At 33.9% G+C, this 19,234-nt stretch overlaps 1 protein-coding gene across 2 annotated transcripts in view; it reads right to left on the reverse strand.

Annotated features, from left to right (window-relative positions):
* The window catches only part of LOC126819211 (pumilio homolog 3), a 41,357-nt gene that overhangs the window by 18,419 nt on the left and 3,704 nt on the right, over window positions 1-19,234 (reverse strand). For both annotated transcript variants that reach the window (XM_050547119.1, XM_050547118.2), the window contains exons 4-15: window positions 18,814-18,934; window positions 18,500-18,575; window positions 18,196-18,289; window positions 12,712-12,778; window positions 11,653-11,722; window positions 9,899-10,003; window positions 9,577-9,680; window positions 9,261-9,336; window positions 7,433-7,531; window positions 7,073-7,207; window positions 4,270-4,412; window positions 350-495 (exon numbers count right to left, since the gene is read on the reverse strand). In XM_050547119.1, the coding sequence (XP_050403076.1) occupies window positions 350-495; window positions 4,270-4,412; window positions 7,073-7,207; window positions 7,433-7,531; window positions 9,261-9,336; window positions 9,577-9,680; window positions 9,899-10,003; window positions 11,653-11,722; window positions 12,712-12,778; window positions 18,196-18,289; window positions 18,500-18,575; window positions 18,814-18,934 (1,236 nt within the window). The remainder of the gene's footprint in view (window positions 1-349; window positions 496-4,269; window positions 4,413-7,072; window positions 7,208-7,432; window positions 7,532-9,260; window positions 9,337-9,576; window positions 9,681-9,898; window positions 10,004-11,652; window positions 11,723-12,711; window positions 12,779-18,195; window positions 18,290-18,499; window positions 18,576-18,813; window positions 18,935-19,234) is intronic.

The following is a 19,234-nucleotide window of genomic DNA, read 5'->3' on the forward strand; positions in this document are numbered from 1 at the left end:
CAGCCGAACAAAAAAATCGAAGTAACCATTATATACATGAATTTTGCATGAAATGTCTAAATTAATTTTTTGTTTAAATTTATATTTATGAAAATGGCATTAAATTTAGATTATTTCATCCATTTACATGAAAGGTCTATCTACAGTTGTTTATTAATGATATGACTTTAAAATACATATCTATATTTTAATACTATTGACCATTATGACGTGGGTTTTTATGACGTTATGACATAATTTACCTGTAACATGTATTATTATAGATAACAATTTACCTGTAATGTGTATAATTATAGATAATGTTAATAATTTACCTGTAACATGTATGATTATAGATAACAATAATTACCTGTAACATGTATAATTATAGATAATGTTAATAATAATTTAGTATTATCAAATACTAGATCTTTAACATTATCTAGAACATACTGTATTAATTTAGGTGATACTTGGTCTAGTAATTCTTTATGCCGGACACTCATATCTTTCTTACTGAAAAAAATATACAGAAAACATTATTCACATTTTATATTCAAATTAAAATTATACATCTTCAGTGGAAAAGAAAATAGGTTGCCAGGCAACAAAAAAAATGCCAACAGCAGCTAAATCGTCCAAGCGGTTGACAAGGGTTGTCACATACTTATTCCTTTGTAGGTAATTGGGGGCTTTAACAAGACAGTTCCATACAGATCAGATTATAATTTTTGTCGTTTGAGGGTTCACAAGGTTCTACAAACTGAAACAAGGGCCTCAACTCTGGAAGTAGTTTACAGAAATTGTTGAAATTTGACGGGCTTTTTTCGTTTTACAAATTTAAATAATGCATATAAATTTCATACTGATCGGATGATCACTTTGGTCATTCAAACATTCAGAAAGTAAAACAAGGGCCATAACTCTAGAAATTATTGACGGAAATTGCTGAAATTCAATAGACCTCTGTTTCACAAATTTAAATGATAAATATAAATTTCATACATATCGAATGATAACTTTCATCAATCGTGCATAACAAGGCTGAACAATGTAAAACAAGGGCCATAACTCTTAGAAGTAATTATTGTAAATTGTTAAATTTTCAATAGGCTTCGTGGTTTCACTACTTTAAATAATGCATATAAATTACACAAAAATCGGATAACTTTCATCATTGAAATTGCTGAAATTCAAATGGCACATATAAATTTCACAAAGATCGGATAATCATTGGACTCAGTCAAGACATTCACCTAATGAACGTCTACATCAAGTTTAAACATTCTACCTCAAAGTTTAACCTCATTTAGTTAACTACGGTGCATGGAACCGTACAAATCGGAAAATTCCATATTCGCTGTGAATTTCAAATGGAGTTACGATAAAAGTTGTTCTTTGTGTATAGAAATGGTCATTATTATAATATAGCTAATAATGAATATATCAACAAATGACTGGCACCATTTGTATTTCTGTACTTATAGAGAATAGGTTGGGATATCAAGTAGTACAGGGTTATCCAAATTACCGGTAAATACGCTAATCGCGTGGGTCGTCTTCATTTGTCACATGGCCTATTTAAACAAAGGACGCTTAAATGGATCTACGGCAGTGCTTCACGTTTAAAAAAAATAGAGGAGCCATAAAAAGCTCTTCTAAAATTACAACAGCTGAAAATCGCTCCTGCAAAAATAGCACTTCTGAACTCTAATCCATTTTTTAGAAGGACCATTCATGTATTTCATACTATATTTTGACAATAGATGAAGCAATTTATTGACCATTCATATTTAGAAAATGTTTCGATATTTATTAGAATAAATAAAAAGAAAAATGAAATTTCAGTATCAATCTTTCACTCCTATACTGACTTGATGAAAACCATAAAGAAAAGTCACAGAAAAAATCTTAAGTTTAACTTTGACGCCCTGATAATTTTGGCACAAAGTCTGCACCGTAACAATTCGATGTTTCCTGTTTTGTTTCCAATGAAAATATAAACATTGAAAAAATTCAGAACAATGTTCGCAAATAAAGTTTATGTATAATTACTATAGTTTACAGGACAATTTGAGAAAATTAAACAATTTGGTCAAAAAAGTATTTTATACATACATGTATATAATTTTTTGCGTAAATAAGTCGGAATGTGAGAAATGAATTCCAGGGGGCGCGATAAACTGTCCTCTGCACGTGATTAATAATAGTATAGTGTCATGTACAGGTGCAATGACGTGTTTGATATTCCATTTTATACCGATATTTTAGAATCCGAATTCTACACATTTCTCAACGGCAGTGACATAGACCTCTAAATTAAACTTAAAACATGATTTGAGACGCATGTTTTACTAAGCGGAATCCACATCAAGACTTTCAGCTAGTGCGGGGATTCGTGCAAATTTTTAGTCCTGCCGATGTCGAAGAAATTAATTACGATATTCACATGGATCAAACAAAGAATCAAAACCATTTAATCGTGTTTGTGTGCATAGATAATGTGTGACGTGGAAAATTATAAATGACAGGTCAGTTACTAAACTAAAGCGACATTTCGAGGCCTGTCTGATTAAACTCTATATTTATTTCTATTTATGTAAATTATTTTCTTTTTTGAAAACCATTAAAAAACACACACCCACACTTATTCCTATAGGCTACTTATTATAGAAAATCGTGTGAGAAGCTCGAATCGTCGATGTAACTGCGTACGTGATCAATTCAACATTTGGAAAACTGTTTTTCTTTCTTTTTTGTACGTATTTATTTTAAGGTTCAATAATTATTCTCTGATTCGACATAATCATTGTTTTGTTGGTCATATTCAACCAAGAGGAAATTTCAAAACAATGGCTGATGGTTCGCTACACAACTATTTACTGTTACTATTGGCTGACAGCATGCATGCACGAATCAAACAATCTTATTTGCATATTGCATGCTTTATAGTATAATGACTGGATCGGTAACCTCAACGACCAACATGTATTACCTTTTATTAGTGTTCTACTTGCCATTATATACAATAAAAATACGGAATATTTTCACATTAACAAAAATATTTATTTGACGCATCATATGTTTCCACTAATTTCCAGCACCCAGAATCAAATTTAGCGATATTTTCCTGTGGGCCAGAAACACAATTCCCATTAGACAATTATTCGAGGATTGGTAACATGGGCTTTATTTGCAGTTTGGGGTTCGTTTTTTGACAAATGTAAAATATGACGAGAGCGATTTTATCCTTGGAGGAGAGCGATAAAAAGCTCTTCTATTTTGACGTTTGCGCGAGCCGAGAAGAGCGAGAGCGATCGCTCGCGTCAAACGTGAAGCACTGCTACGGCATGATACGGTATTTTAAATTCACTCTAAAATATTCCAATCACAAACGTCTAATCTATAACAATGTAAGACAATAATTTTGTTATTATGATTAGACCAGTCCCGTGGTAACTGGACCGTCAATAGACCCTTGTCAACTGGTGGTGTGTATTGATAGTGCTATATTGTTCAAACAGTGATATATTGTATAGATAATGCATATACTATGTGTAGTGCCTGTGACGTCCCCAGCCAATCAACCGGATTAAGGTCGTAATTGAAAAATTGAAAAGAGTTTTGGCGTGTTGGATACTTAAACGTTAACAGCCAAATTAATTTTAATCAGATTGGTGTGAACTTTCTGTAAAGTGGATATAGTAACTATTGGCTATACGTACACAAAATTTAGATTTCTCGTCTGATGTGGTCTTTAAATAATGCATATAAATTTCAGAAAGATTGGACGATAACACGATTCAATAAAGTGAAACAAGGGCCATAACTCTAGACGTAATAAACGGAAATTGCTGAAATTCAATATGCTTCTTCGTTTCACTAATTCAAATAATGCATATGAATTTCACAAAGATCAGATGATAACTTTTGGTGTAATAGTGTTCACAAGGTTCAACAAAGTGAAACAAGGGCCATAACTCTAGACATAATAAATATAAATTGTTGAAATCAAATAAGCTTCTTCGTCTCACTAATGTAAACCACATATATCAATTTTAAAACAATCGGATAATAACTTTTGGAGTTAGAGCGCTCACAAGAAATTGTGGACGACGGACGGGCGGCAATATATGTCCACATTTCCATGTGGGCGTATAAAAAGGCATTACTTATAATTTAATACTGTGAAATCCATTATTATTAGCTTTATTATAATCTGACCACGCTAGCAAATTGTTGACTGATGGCAATGTCAATATGGCCATACAAATAGTTTGTTTACATTACCTTGTAAGATTTTTATCACCCAGTTCTAGTATATGTCGAACATCAGGATGAAAGTGAACAGGGTCTCTTGGTTCCAGAATATAAAATAAGACTTTTCTACCATACTGATCATCTGCTATTTCACTTAATGATTGGAGTATTTCCTATACACAAATATAACACGGAATTTAATATAAAGTTTTTGCCATATACAAAGTTAAGTTGCATGGCAGCTGAATCACAGGATAAGTCATCTAATAAGTAGTCCACAAAAGCTGCCACACATTTATTCTTTTGGTAGTAATGGTAATATTCACAAGACATTAAGATTGTCAGGCAATAAGATATATGCTCACAGCAGTTAAGTTGTTTGTGCAATCGACAAAGGATGTCACATATTTATTTGAGCAGTCGACAAAGGATGTCACATATTTACTCTTTTGTAAATAATAAGACATTTAAATGACACTCAAAACTGATCAAGAGTAACAACCCATAAAGTAATTATCAGAAATGATTAAAATTTGATTGGCTTCTGGTTCTTCCTTGTGCTAACATTTATCATATACCAACGGCTGCCAGGCAGGATACACCCACATTTTGCAATCGATGGATAGAGAACAAGCTTAAAACAAAAGTGATTTTTTGTACAATCAGGGGCAATAATCCAGAAAGTTATGGTCTGAAATGCGCAAATATCAAAAGAGACTGAGATCTTTGGGATATAAAGATAAGTTTTAAGTTTCATCAGAATCGGATAAAAATTGTGACCTCTAGAGGATCCACAACCTTCGTATTGCATACTTTTACACAACTTGCGTACAAAGAGCGGCCATTTTTTCGGGCAGTTTCAATCTTAATTTAAACAGTTTTTGAAATCAGAAAAAAAAATATCTGATTTTTAAACAATCAGGAGCCATAATCCAGGAAGTTACTTTCAAATATACGTGATTATCAAAAGAACCAAGATCTTAGTGTGTAATGGTGATATATTCACATGTTTTTTTAAATCGGATAAAAATTGTGACCTCTACATGGACGGCAAGCTAAAAATGTGATGTTTTGTATATTCAATCAAGGGCTATAATTCAGGAAGTTTCGATCCGATATGCGCGATTATCGAATGAATTAAGATCTTTGCGTTATAAACATGTATTCCAACTCATCAAAATCGGATCAAAATTGTGACCTGTAGAGAGTCCACAAGTTTGATATACCAGATGCTATACACTATTTGCGTACGAGGGGCAGCCATTTTGTCCGGCAGTTTTAGCCCGATTTTCACAAAATTCGAACTCAATAAACATTACGGTGTAACAGCGATATATTCGAACGTTTTTTTTAAATCGGATAATAATTGTGACCTCTAGAGGAACCACCAGCTAAAAACATGATTTTTCATACAATCAGGAGCCATAATTCAGGAAGTTACTACCCGATTTTTGGGTTATAAACATGCATTTCAAGTTTCATCAAAATCAGATCAAAATTGTGACCTCTAGAGGGTCCAAAACTTTGATATACCAGATATTTACACTAATTACGGTGTAACGGTGATATATTTGAACATTTTTTTAAATCGGATAATGATTGTGACATCTAGAGGGACCTCAAGCTAAAAACGCGATTTTACATACAATCAGGGGCCATAATTCAGGAATTTACTATCTGATATGTGCGAATATCAAAGGGACAAAGATCTTTGGGTTATAAACTTATATTTCAAGTTTCATCAAAATCTGAAGAAAATTGTGACCTCTAGAGGGTCCACAACATTGATATACCATATTTTTTTACACTATTTGAGTATGAGGGGCGGCCATTTCGTCTGTCAGTTTTGGTCCGATTATTACGAAATTCAATCTCAACTATCCTTAGGGTGTAACAGTGATATATTCAAATGTTTTTTTTTAAATCGGATAAACATTATGACCGCTATAGGGTCCACAAGCTAAAAACGTGATTTTTCGTACAATCAGGGGCCATAATTCAGGAAGTTAGCCGTCCGATATGCACGAATATCGAAAGGAACCGAGATCTTTGGTTTATAAACTTACATTTCAAGTTTCATCAAAATCATAAGAAAATTGTGACCTCTAGAGAGTCCACAACCATCATATACCATATTTTTACGCTATTTGAGAACCAGGGGCGGCCATTTTCTCTGTCAGTTTTATGTTGATTTTTACAAAATTCAAACTCAACCATCCTTAGGGTGTAACGGTGATATACTAAAACGTTTTTTTTAAATCGGATAAAAATTATGATTTCTATAGGGTCCACAAGCTAAAAGTGCGATTTTTCGTACAATCAGGGGCCATAATTCAGGAAGTTATGGTGTGATATGCGCGAATATCAAAAGGAACCGATATCTTTGGGTTATGAACTTACATTTCAAGTTTCATCAAAATCAGAAGAAAATTGTGACTTCTATAGGGTCCACAAGCTAAAAACGCGATTTTTCATACAATCAGGGGTCATAATCCATGAAGTTACGGTCCGATAAATGCCAATATTGTAAGGAACCAAGATCTTAGGGAGATAAACCTTTATTTCAAGTTTTGTTGAAATCAGATAAAAATTGGGACCTGTAGAGTGTAGACAGACAGACCTGTAGACAGACAGGGGTGATGACAATATACGTCCACATGAAAAAGTGACCGTATAAAAATGTACCCATAATCTGAGAAATTTACCTGCGTATAAGTCAATCAGATGATAATCGTCAGCTCTAGAAAGACCACATGCAATAGCGGATGATGGACTGTCAGCCTGAAGGACAGACATGCCAAGGAACAAATTTTATTATACTGCAATTACTTACATCTAGAATAATTTTTTGAACTATTTTTGTATCATCAACACAATCAAATACAGCCAACATAACGAGAAAACCATACTGTTCTTTACATATCTTTAATATATGTGTTTTAAAACTCTTTAATATAACTTTACGATCCTGAAAAAAAAACCATGAACATAAAAAGAGAATATTTATAATTAAAATTCTCAATTAACAAAAGATATAATTAAAAGTTTATCAGCCATATGAAACCTAGGTGATAATTTACTGACAAATAGGTGGCTTACATATGAAAATCATAAACTTACTTTCCTGACAAAATATATCAATTGTGGTAATTGTAGTCAGTAATATCCATAATATCAGTATTACAAAACTAACCTTAGCTGTTCCGTGCCATAAACAATGCATGACAGCTCTAGCACCCTCTCTAGTATGTACCATATTAACACAACCTTCTCTTAAAGCTTCTATCATTTCCTTTAAAATAAAACATAACATCATACAATATTATAACATTCTATACTCAACTAATATAGAAATAGCTAACCTTTCCATAAGAAAACAGAACTATCAACCAGTGATGGGATTTTGCCCGTATATTCCGGACTTGTCCGGATCTTTTTCCCAAACACCCAAAATTGTCCAACCGGAAATATGCCCAATCGGACATCAAGACATGGTGAATAATATTCAAAATTCCGAAATTAATATAGTTTACTGAGTGTATAACTACCACTCAACCAGATTATCGTCGATAATACGCTGGATTGATTAGGTAATTAAGTGATCAACGTATTTATTGTGTTAAACCATCTATAAACCTACCTTGATTTACTACTTAATCTGCTTTGATTAACTGACTTAATCCTTTGTCGGACAATTCATCAATCTAATCTTAAACAGAAGCTATTGTTTCCCCTTTGTCGCACTATTCATCAATCCATTATAATTTTAATCTTCGTGTTAACCTCATGGTTTCTGCATTGTCGGACATTTTAATCGCATTGATGTGAGTCGACAATATGTATAAGCCAGTCATAGAAGTCACATATTGTAAGAGTATATAACACCCAGATCAATAGACAGTCATTATAATTCGTCTGCGATATCACTTTGGTGGAAGCGAGCGTTAAATAAAGCTATTTCACACACACATATATCCGAAAAATACTAGACATTGCTAGCACGCGGTTACAGCACTCGGCAGATTCCATTACTCTACATCTAGCTTCGGCTGTATGACAGTAAGTGATATGTACCTATCAAAATTGCGTTGTTGAAGCATGTTTACAATTTTCATAGCAAAGTTGTCCTTGTTAGAATAAAATCTGATTAAACTTGAAAGAAAAACAGCTTCAGGCGGTTAAAGTACGATAACTGAACCGGTATTAGAAAACTCGCGCGAAAGGTGAAATTATGAAATGAATATGTGACGAAATACACGCTTCTAATGTCAAGGAAAGATTCTATTTTGATGGCATATTCTCGGATTTATGATCACATTTTGAATGGGGTTTATGTTTTTAAATAAAGATAAAAGTAATCTAGGCAATGTTGACGCACATGTCGATTGGAATAGTGTAAGTACTTAATTGCTTTAGACGATAGCGCGTGCTAGAGTAGAATGCAATTATTTAGGGGATGGTGTCATTCGCTTGTTGTGGTAGAGCGACGTTTATTGCCCAAAAAATTTCGGGATATCATTTTTTTACCCTCTGTACATAAGTCGTAACGGAGTATAAGACGAATGCCAGACTTCTGAAAAATGTAGCGACTTGTGACCCGAATATGGTAATTTTGGAGGAATTTGAAACAGTCTGATCGGCAGTAGTCGGCACGCTTTCATTCTATCATATTACGAATTTTGTAGGAACATTTCTGACATAAATTTGAATACCGTACGGGAATTAAATATGAAAAATAACGAGGTGCACCTATTTTTTTTTATTACGGACGAATTTGAATATTTTGTTTACACATGATTTTTGTGTGTGGTCTAAAAACTGCCATTTTAAATAATGATAAGAGTTATGTCCCTTTATTTTCGGTAAAAATGTCCGACAAGAAAAATTTTGAAATCCCATCACTGCTATCAACAAATATAAACCTTAATTTATATAATGTATGCAATAATTATAGTATTTATATCATGTATGCAATATTTTAAAAATCTACAATAATTGATTTTTAGATAGATAAAACTTACTGTTTTCATTTTTCCTTCTGCATAATTAAAAAATTCAAAGAACAGTCTGTGTACCATAGAATGTAGTAAAACCTCTCTAAAATAGATATACACTTTTACACAATAAATTATCACAATGACTTTATTGATTAAAGATATATTTTCTTTAAAAAAAAATAGAAGTAAGAATTAACAATAATAATGTTTTGCAAAACAGGTAACATTTTCAAGTTAATGATAAATATATATCATGACTGCCTTTTTCACTTAATCAGCTTCTTCAGCTCAGGAACAAATAACAAACAAAAAAACTTGTTGAAAGACTAAGGCAACTTACTTGTCAATAAGAGATAGTAGAGTTTCTTTCATATTGCTTAATATTATTTCTTTTTTATTAGGTTGTTCCTCTATAATCTGATCTAATGATTTAGCTGTTTGGGTCTACAATAACACAAAACTCAATAAACAATACTGATTATTAACAGACAAAACATTTCTTCATATTTTCCTATAACAAAGAATGTAGGTTGTACAAGAGAAATCAGATAATTATTTAATTTCAAACAATGATATGTCATTGGTAATAAGATATGAGATTGTTGTTTGAACAAAATACAGGTAGTATCAATAATTATCTGATGTGAAACTATTCTATCTACCTGGAATAATACAAAACTTGGGCCATAGAATTCTTCTAATAAAGTTAGTTTCTGTGGTCCTGTAGCATATTCAGCAAAAACATTCTCTATAACTTCACTAGATTCCTAAATATACAATATAATAATAAATATTAGGCAACACAAATAAAATAAGTTGTTTCTCGGGCACCGCCCGCACGCAAAATTGGTTGCGCGTGCGGCCTATTTATTAGTCTTGATGAAAAATAAAAAATATGTAACGCCCGCCCGAACATCGATAAGCAAGTCATAAAAAGAATATGCCGCATGTATCTACATGCCCCATACGTGAATATCCATTCAAACGTATTAAACTGATTTAGATGCAAACGTTCATTTACGGGTCTTTTTTATTGATATCGAAAGAACCTCCATTTTTGTATCACATGATTTTAATTACCTCCCCTTGTGAACTAGAATTTGATTCGTGTTAAACACCGAAAGTCATTGACAACAATGCAATGTATTTCAATCATTCGATCTTAATCGGCTCATTATTGCCGGCTTCAGTCGGTCCATGTTTGAAAAAATCCTACTTATAAAACAATGAATCGTAGAACAGGTTAATTATTATAACTTGTGGCTACGAGTACGAATACGATACGATGATAGTCACCATACCTTAGTCAGAATCTGGGTCATTAGCACATTTAACGGTAGTTTTGATAATCCGGAAAATAATAATTGGATTACACATTTGATGGTTTTAATGACCAGTTGTTAGTTAAATTTAAATAGTCATTCGATATAAACCCCAGATAGAACACTGAATATCCTGAGAAACACACCGAATATCCTGAGAAACAGTCATTTCCCGAATCCCGATGACACGTGACATGCATTGGTTTGAATTAGGTCAATCATTATAAACCAGCGATACTAGATTTAGATCTAAGTGTCGTTTACCGTGATGATTATTTTTGATACACATGCTGACAGAGGCTTACTCTTTAAAATATTGTCGTTATTATGGACGTCTATTAATAGTCGTACGGAATTTTATTTTAAACCAATTTTAATTATGGTTGTCACCATTACATTAGTAAGCTACATTACGTGAATTAAATATGGAAAATTATTTCCTTTCAGTCAGTGTTCAGTGTTTGAGTAGACTTGATTTTTGGGTTTATGTTCTAAGTATGTATAATATATAACTGAAAGCAAAACCGTAATGACTTCCTCATTAAAAAAAAAAAAAAAATACAAGGCCGCCCTCCCGCCCCAACAATTTTCAACAACAGCCAAATTTTATTTTGCACCATCCTCTAGCCAGAAATGAGGTAAAAAAAAAAATAACCCACCCTCCCCCCCTATAGTTTCAGCTGTCAGTTGCCCGAGAAACAAGACATTTATTTTGTGTAGCCTTATGGTATATTATAACCATTACAATATATATTTACTTATAATTGACGATCAGATTACCACTATAGATTTATAAATACCTTGATTATTACTAGCAATATCTTTTAGAGGGACATGGAACTTTGGATTTTCTGGTACAGTTAAGTTGTCCTTTCAACATCTACTCAGAACATGCATACATGACGTAGCATACTGAACCGTCTTAAAAGTTATTAAAATTCCCTTCTTCAGTGGCTTATTGTTTTATTAATTATTTGTCAAACAACTATTTTCCCCAACAATAAGGATATCTAGGCTTTGTATTTGTGGCAATATCGCTATATTTATAACACCCTTAAATAATTTTGTTTGTCAATATGCTCCTTTAAACATACCTTATGTCGAATCAGTTTAACAACTTTACCATGTAACTGTTTTAGAATAAGACTTCGCTGAAATTTGTTTCTAGAAGAAAATTAAAATCTATTAAAGATACATTCCCGGGTACAAACTGGGTGATTTGAAGATATATCTGGACTAAAAACATATTCAGAATAATTAATTTATCATAATTTTGCTTCAAATCCTTCTCAAAACATCGATCAAAAGAGGTCATGTTTGTGTCACGTGACTTACCTCTCTCTATACCGATGTGAAGTAGGACGAGAATTCAATGCGTACACAATACGATGTTGTCTTAAATCGCTGACTATTTATTACAAATAGTGAAGCTTAATCAAATTCTCGGATTATCCACCGCCAATGTCTCTTTCCATGAATTTTATCTCAGAGAGTGTTATACGTCTAATTCTTCATAAAGTTTATCAACATGTACATTTAGTGCAACCTTCGACGTCACGTGTGCAGACACTCCTAATCGTCGGGCTGTCGATTAGGGAAACCCTTACATTTTTTGTCCTGTATGTGCTCCATGAGTGTTTTTCAGGGAATCCAGTATTTTTCTAGTAAGATTGGATATTTCTACTTTCCATGTATACCAAAATTGCCATACTTTTATTGGAAATAACCACCCGATAAATACTTTCTGGGAACGTAGCTTTAACACATCTTGTACATTAGTACAATCAGTAGAATGTTTCAAATGAAATGAAATGGGGTTTAACATCCTACTGTTCTGCTCCTATACTGGGCTAATGAAGACGGGCATACGCTATACAGTGTGCTATGAGGGAAATTTTGCCCGGGAAGCGGCACTATCGCCTACTCTTATATCGAATTCCAACTGCCAAGGGATCTTTTACGTGCATTCCAATGTTTACACGGGACCTCGGTTTTTCGTCTCATCCAAAGGACTAGACAGTTGTCTTTGTCAGGCCCTCCGTCCTGCATCACTGACAAGGGGAAACCACGTCGGAAACTAAAATTCAACAGCAGAAGAACTATGTTAACATTATCACTACCAATAATACTATCAATACATGTATTAAACTCACCCATACTTCATCATCTTCATTACTACAAATTTACCATATTTAGATTTACACAGATTGACGATTGAATCTAAGTATAAAAAATAAATTATTTGAACAATGAATAATCAGGTTCAGCAGGCAGTATGAACTCCAAACTATGAAGTGTTTTTGTGCTGACGTCATCACCCTGTGTGCTGTCACTGACATAAGTGGCGTTCGCTTCGTCCATTTTCAATGAAGAAATTGGGAAAAGTATGTGGTTAAAAAGGAGGTACAAAATCGTGATTTTCTCATTGATTTGTGGATGAAATTTGCATTCTTTGCTAGTTTTTATAAAGCTTGGTCATTTACTATTCAGTAAAAGTAGTCGGCAATTGTTTTGAGCAAATTTTCGGTCTGTAAAAATTTTTTTTTTTTTGACAGTAGGTGATGAGATCGAATCATTTTGAATTTGATAAAGATAGGTTGCCAGGCAATGAAACATACATCCACAGCAACTAAGTCGCCCGAGCAGTCAACAAGAGTTGTCACATATTTTTTCTATTGTCGGTAATGAGACAATTATAATACATTAAAATCTGATTAAGAGTAACAATTCATTAAGTAATTATCAGAAAATCATTAGAATTTGTTTGGCTTTTAGGTCTGCCCCATAACTTTTAGTATGCAAAACATTTAAAATCAATATACTTGTTCGTCTCAAGATCTTAAACTTGGTGTATCAATCTAAAGTCAATTGATTGATAACTTTGGTCTCTAGAGTATCCATAAGACTTTTCAAAGTGATCAAGGGCCATAACTCTGGCAGTAATTATCGGATATCGCTGAAAATAGGTTCCTTCATCTCATGACCTTAAACACTGTGTATAAATTTAAAGTCAATCGGATATTAACTTTAGCCTTTAGAGCGTCTACAAGCAATTGTGGACGTCGGCGGGCAGGGCGGACGGCCTGACGTGGGCGTCGACAATATACAACCACATTTCAATGTGGGCGTATAAAAACACATTGCAATGAGCTTTTTGACTAAAATTTGATTCGATTTGATATTTTTTAACCAAACTAATAGTGTTATTCCTTGTTTCAGGTGAACAACCAAACATGTTTGATGCTGAGGACAACATCGTACTTCAGACTTCGCATTTTGGCGGAAACAGAAATCTGTCCCCAAAAAAAAGCATGAAGCCGTGTTCGTAGTTCGTACTGGTTGCAGAACCTTTCTATTGACAAACAAGACCTTTGTTAATAAGATGTTGAATTGTAAGTCTGACTTGGTAATAGCTACGCTCGCTTATCATGATAACTTATGCAAGTGTGTTTTCATAGATATCCATTCAATTGGGATAGCATGGAATTTGGGGATTGTAACCAAAAACAGGGAAAATGAAAGATCATATTTTTGAAAACAGCGGTTGCCAGGCAAGATATGCCCATATTTTGCAAGAGTTGGATAAAGAACAAGCCAAAAACAAAAGCGATTTAATGTACAATCAGGGGCTATGATCCAGAAAGTTATGGTCTGAAATGCACAAATATCAGATGGGACTGAGATCTTTGGGATATAAAGATAATATTTATGTTTTATCAAAATCGGATAACAAATGTGAACTTTAAAGGGTCCACAACCTTCGTAATACCCAATTTTACACATTTTGCGTACAAAGAGCGACCATTTTGTTGGGCAGTATCATTTCGATTTTCTCGAAATACGAATTTAACCATCATTATGGTGGAATGGATATGTATTTACAGTTTTTAAAATCGGATATAAAATTGTGACCTTTTAGAGAATCCACAAGCTAAAAATGCGCTTTTTGGAACAATCAGGGGCCATAATCCTGGAAGCTACGTTCGGATATGTGCAATTATCAAAAGGAACCAAGATCTTTGTGATATAAACATAAATTTAAAGTTTCATTCGGATAAAAATTGTGGCCTCTAGAGGGTGCACAACCTTGATATACCATATATTTACACTATTTGCGTACAAGGGGTGGTCATTTTGTGCAGCAGTTTTGGCCCGATTTTCAACGAATTTGAACTCAACCATCAATAAAGTGTAACGGTGATATATTCAAACGTTTTTTTAAATCGGATAAAAATTGTGACCACAATTTTTCGTAAAATCAAGGGCCATGATTCACAAAGTTACGATCCGATATGCGTGAAAATCGAAAGGAACCAAGATCTTTGGGTAATAAACATGTATTTCAAGTTTTATCAAAATCGAATAAAAATTGTGACCCTCTACAGGGACCACAAACTAAAAACGCAACTTTTTGTACAATCAAGGGCTATAATTCAAGAAGTTGCGATCAGATGTGCACAAATATCGGAAGGAACCAAGAACTTTGGGTTATACAGATATATTTCAAATTTCATCTAAATCGGATCAAAATTGTGGCCTCTAGAGGGTCCACAACCTTGATATACTATATATTTGCACAATTTTTTCACGAGGTGCGGTCATTTTGTCCGGTCATTTTGTCCGGCAGTTTTGGTCTGATTTTCACGAAATTCCAACTCGGCCATCATTAGGGTGTAACGGTGATATATTCAAACGTTTTTTAAATTGGATAACCAGCGGCTGCCAGGCAGGATACGCCAACATTTTGCAAGAGATGGATAGAGAACAAGCTAAAAACAACCAGGATTTTTGTACAACCAGGGGCAATAATCCAGAAAGTTATGGTCTGAAATGCGCAAATATCAAAAGGGACTGAGATCTGTGGGATATAAAGATATGTTTTAAGTTTCATCAGAGTCGAATAAAATTTGTGACCTCTAGAGGGTCCACAACCTTCATATTGCATACTTTTACACAATTTGCTTACAAAGAGCGGCCATTTTGTCGGGCAGCTTCATTTTGATTTTCCCGAAATTCAAATTCAACCTTCATTATGGTGGAATGGCGAAATATTTAAAAGGTTTTTAAAATCGGAAAAAAAATTGTGACATCTAGGGAATCCGCAAGCTAAAAATGTGATTTTTCGAACAATCAGGAGCCATAATCCAGGAAGTTATGTTCAGATATAAAAGGCATGATTTTGAGTCTTCTCAAAAATAAATGAAAAAAATTGTCACGGCGTGTGAAAGCCCGGTTGACCCGGTTCTCGGCACACCAATTCCTGCCCATCTCCGTCTCTAACCAACTCCATTTCCATGGATTCTTTACGTTGTCAAGGCTCTTAATATCATGGTTGTCATCTCGATATTTTACTTTGCCGCCATTTTATTTCACAGCCCAGAAATGGGACAATTCGTCACATAGTATTTATTCATATTACAGGTTTCATATCAAGAGGTTTCAAATTTAATTCTAATATCTCCAGGTGGCTTGGACGACAGCATTATAAGATATGATATCAATTTAGTAATAAATGTCAATATCCCATTCCTCACACGCGTGACATGATTATTATTAAAACTACGAATCCACCCGCACACATCCAGCTTGAAACGAAATCACTCTACAGGACAATTCCCGCAGATTATGATTTCTTGGAATTTCAATGGACAATTATTATTGTAGTCTCGATCGTGTAGGTCTGATTATTTAATTATACAGAACAATAAGGGACAAGTGACTTAATAATGATATAAACTATGTTTACTTTTAACATCGGGTTCGAGGAGAAGGCCTAAGTTTTTTTATCAACTTATGACTCTTCTCCTGCTCCCTCTCAAGACTCGGCCAAAATGTATTACCCCCCCCCCCCCAACAATTTGACGGCAAGCTAAAAACGTAATTTTTTGTACATTCAAGGTCTATAATTCAGGAAGTTAAGATCCAATACGCGCGAATATCGAAAGGATCCAAGATCTTTGGGTTATAAACATGTATTTCAAATCTCATCAAAGTTGCATGAAAATTATGACCTCTAGAGGGTCCACAAGCTTGATATACCAGATGCTATACACTGTTTGCGTACGAAGGGCGGCCATTTTCTCCGGCAGTTTTGGCCCCGATTTTCACAAAATTTGAACTCAATAAACATTACGGTGTAACAGTGATATATTTGACCTCTAGAGGGACCACAAGCTAAAAACATGATTTTTCATACAATCAGGGGTCATAATTTAGGAAGTTACTATCCGATATGCCCGAATATCGAAACGAACCAAGATCCTTGGGTTATAAACATGCATTTCAAGTTTCATCAAAATCAGATCAAAATTGTGACCTCTAGAGGGTCCACAACTTTGATATACCAGATGTTTACACTAATTGTGTATGAGGGGCGGCCATTTTGTTCTGTTTACCAAAAACTCCATCTGATTATGTTATTATTATCACTGTTGTTTAGAGCTGCAACGATTCAGTTCGGTGCACCGATAACCGACACTAGCCGCCTCGGTTCGATCCATGATCTACAACGTTCAAATTTCGATTCGGTTCAATTGCAAATTAAATTTCAAATAAAAACAACGTACACCTTACCATATGAAAAAAAATGAAAGACCTGAAGCAATTAAGTCCACTTAAAATTTAAAAAAATCTTTTAATTTACGTAACTTTTAATTTACGTTATTTAACAAGACACGAATGTCACTCGAAAACATAACTAGAACAGAGTGACCTCCCTTTAAAACAATTTCCGTATGCTGACGAAAGTTAATTTATTTAAAATTGGTGACGTACCGAATGTTCATTGGGTGTTAATTTAGGTCAATAGCTTCGGTAATCGTTAGATAAATTCTAAACGATCTCATTAGCTGATAATTCCGGTCATTATCTTCTGATATTTTCGTGTTTAAACGATTATTACCCGTAGTCAAGCAAACACGACTGGAAGGTACAATTATGGCAGACGACGTACTTTCTCGACCACCTGGTCATTTGAAATGTAAAGTTTGGGATCATTTTGGTGTAAGAAAAAACTCTAAAGATGTGGCAAGAGAGAGAGAGAGAGAGAGAAATGGGGTTTAACGTCCACTCGACACAAACTAGGTCATTTCGGGACTAACATATGTTTTTTTTAAATTTTATTTCACTAATTCGCTTGCGCATAGGGGTCTTTAGCAGTGGGAGGAAACCGGAGGATCCGGAGAAAACCCACGAGGTTGGACAGGCGACCCTACTCCTTGTCACGTACAACCGGGGATTCGAAACCACGCCAGTCGACTCAATGACAGACTTTATGATACAGCACGCGCACGCTAACCATTCAGCCATCCAACCCCCCCTAAAGATGTGGCAACTTGTAGAGTATGATACACTGACATATCCCATAAAACAGGAAACACAACAAACCTGTCAAACCAATAAAAGTGTTCGAGAGAATTTTAGTCTTGTGTTTTCATTGTTTTAAATGAATTACATACAGGAAAAATTACTGGCTATTGTAGCTGATAATCGAATCGAAAATAATCGAATCGAATGGTTAAAATCAATAATCGAACCGAATCGAGGTAGTTGTGAATCGTTGCAGCCCTACTGTTGTTGTATTTTGGCGTTTTAAGATTAACACAATAAACACAATTTTGTTTTTTTGACAATATTACCTTTTATTTCATCTAAAACTGAAGCTTTTTGAATTGCTGTACCATATTTGATTAAACACTGTATCATACGGGCTGTATCGTGAGCTAATGAAAACTATTAAAAGAACATTTATAGGTATTAATATAACAAGAAATGTGATTGATATTTGATAAAATGAAAGCAGACAATATGTTAACATAATTTAATATAATAAGTAAACTGGTGTAAGAATAATCATGATTGTCAGAAAATGATTAATAAGCTGGAACTAGTAGAATATAAGATCTAATATTTAATTCTTTAAATAATTGTAAATAATCTCACCTCGGCTATTTTACCTTTAACACCTGTATATAATTCTGTACAGTGTTCTATTCTCTTCTGATCTGATAAATCTTTTCTAAACACAAACAAAAACAGTCTTAATTCATCAAAATATTACTCTTAAATTTCTTGGTTATTGGACAATAAAATAATTACATGTACAGTGAATTCTTTGGCACCGACGTGAAACAAGTACATTAAGTTGCGACTATATTGTCCATTTAATCAACAGTGGTCGCAGGATTCTTATTAGCTCCCCCACCCTCTGAAATAAGCATTCAATCTATCTTCCATTTCAAGTGTAGTGTACTTACTTTCTCAATTGTTCCCATATAAGTTTAGAATTCTGTATTAGCTGATAATGATTTTTAGCAATTCTAGAAGCTGTTCTTCTGTCTTTCCAATTCATGTCTTTGGTTTTAGCTTTCTTCACCACTAAAAACCAACATAAAATTAAACCCATATTCAAGTATTATATACTAATATTATATCAGAAAGTCTGTTTTACAAGAAAAATAATGATGCTATCCTGTATTTCGTGTAGTGTGTAGTGGATATAAACTCTACTCATGCAATATGGGTAACACGATTGACTAATTTTGTCACACACGTTAAAAACTAATGAATCTCTGATACTTGATATCAATTTGTTTGAATGAGATCATACAGTATGTAGCATCTATTTTGTAATGCACTTACAGGGACATCAGAAACTCAAACATTTTCATACCCAAT

Source organism: Patella vulgata, chromosome 4, assembly GCF_932274485.2.
Source record: "Patella vulgata chromosome 4, xgPatVulg1.2, whole genome shotgun sequence".
NCBI lineage: Eukaryota > Metazoa > Mollusca > Gastropoda > Patellidae > Patella > Patella vulgata.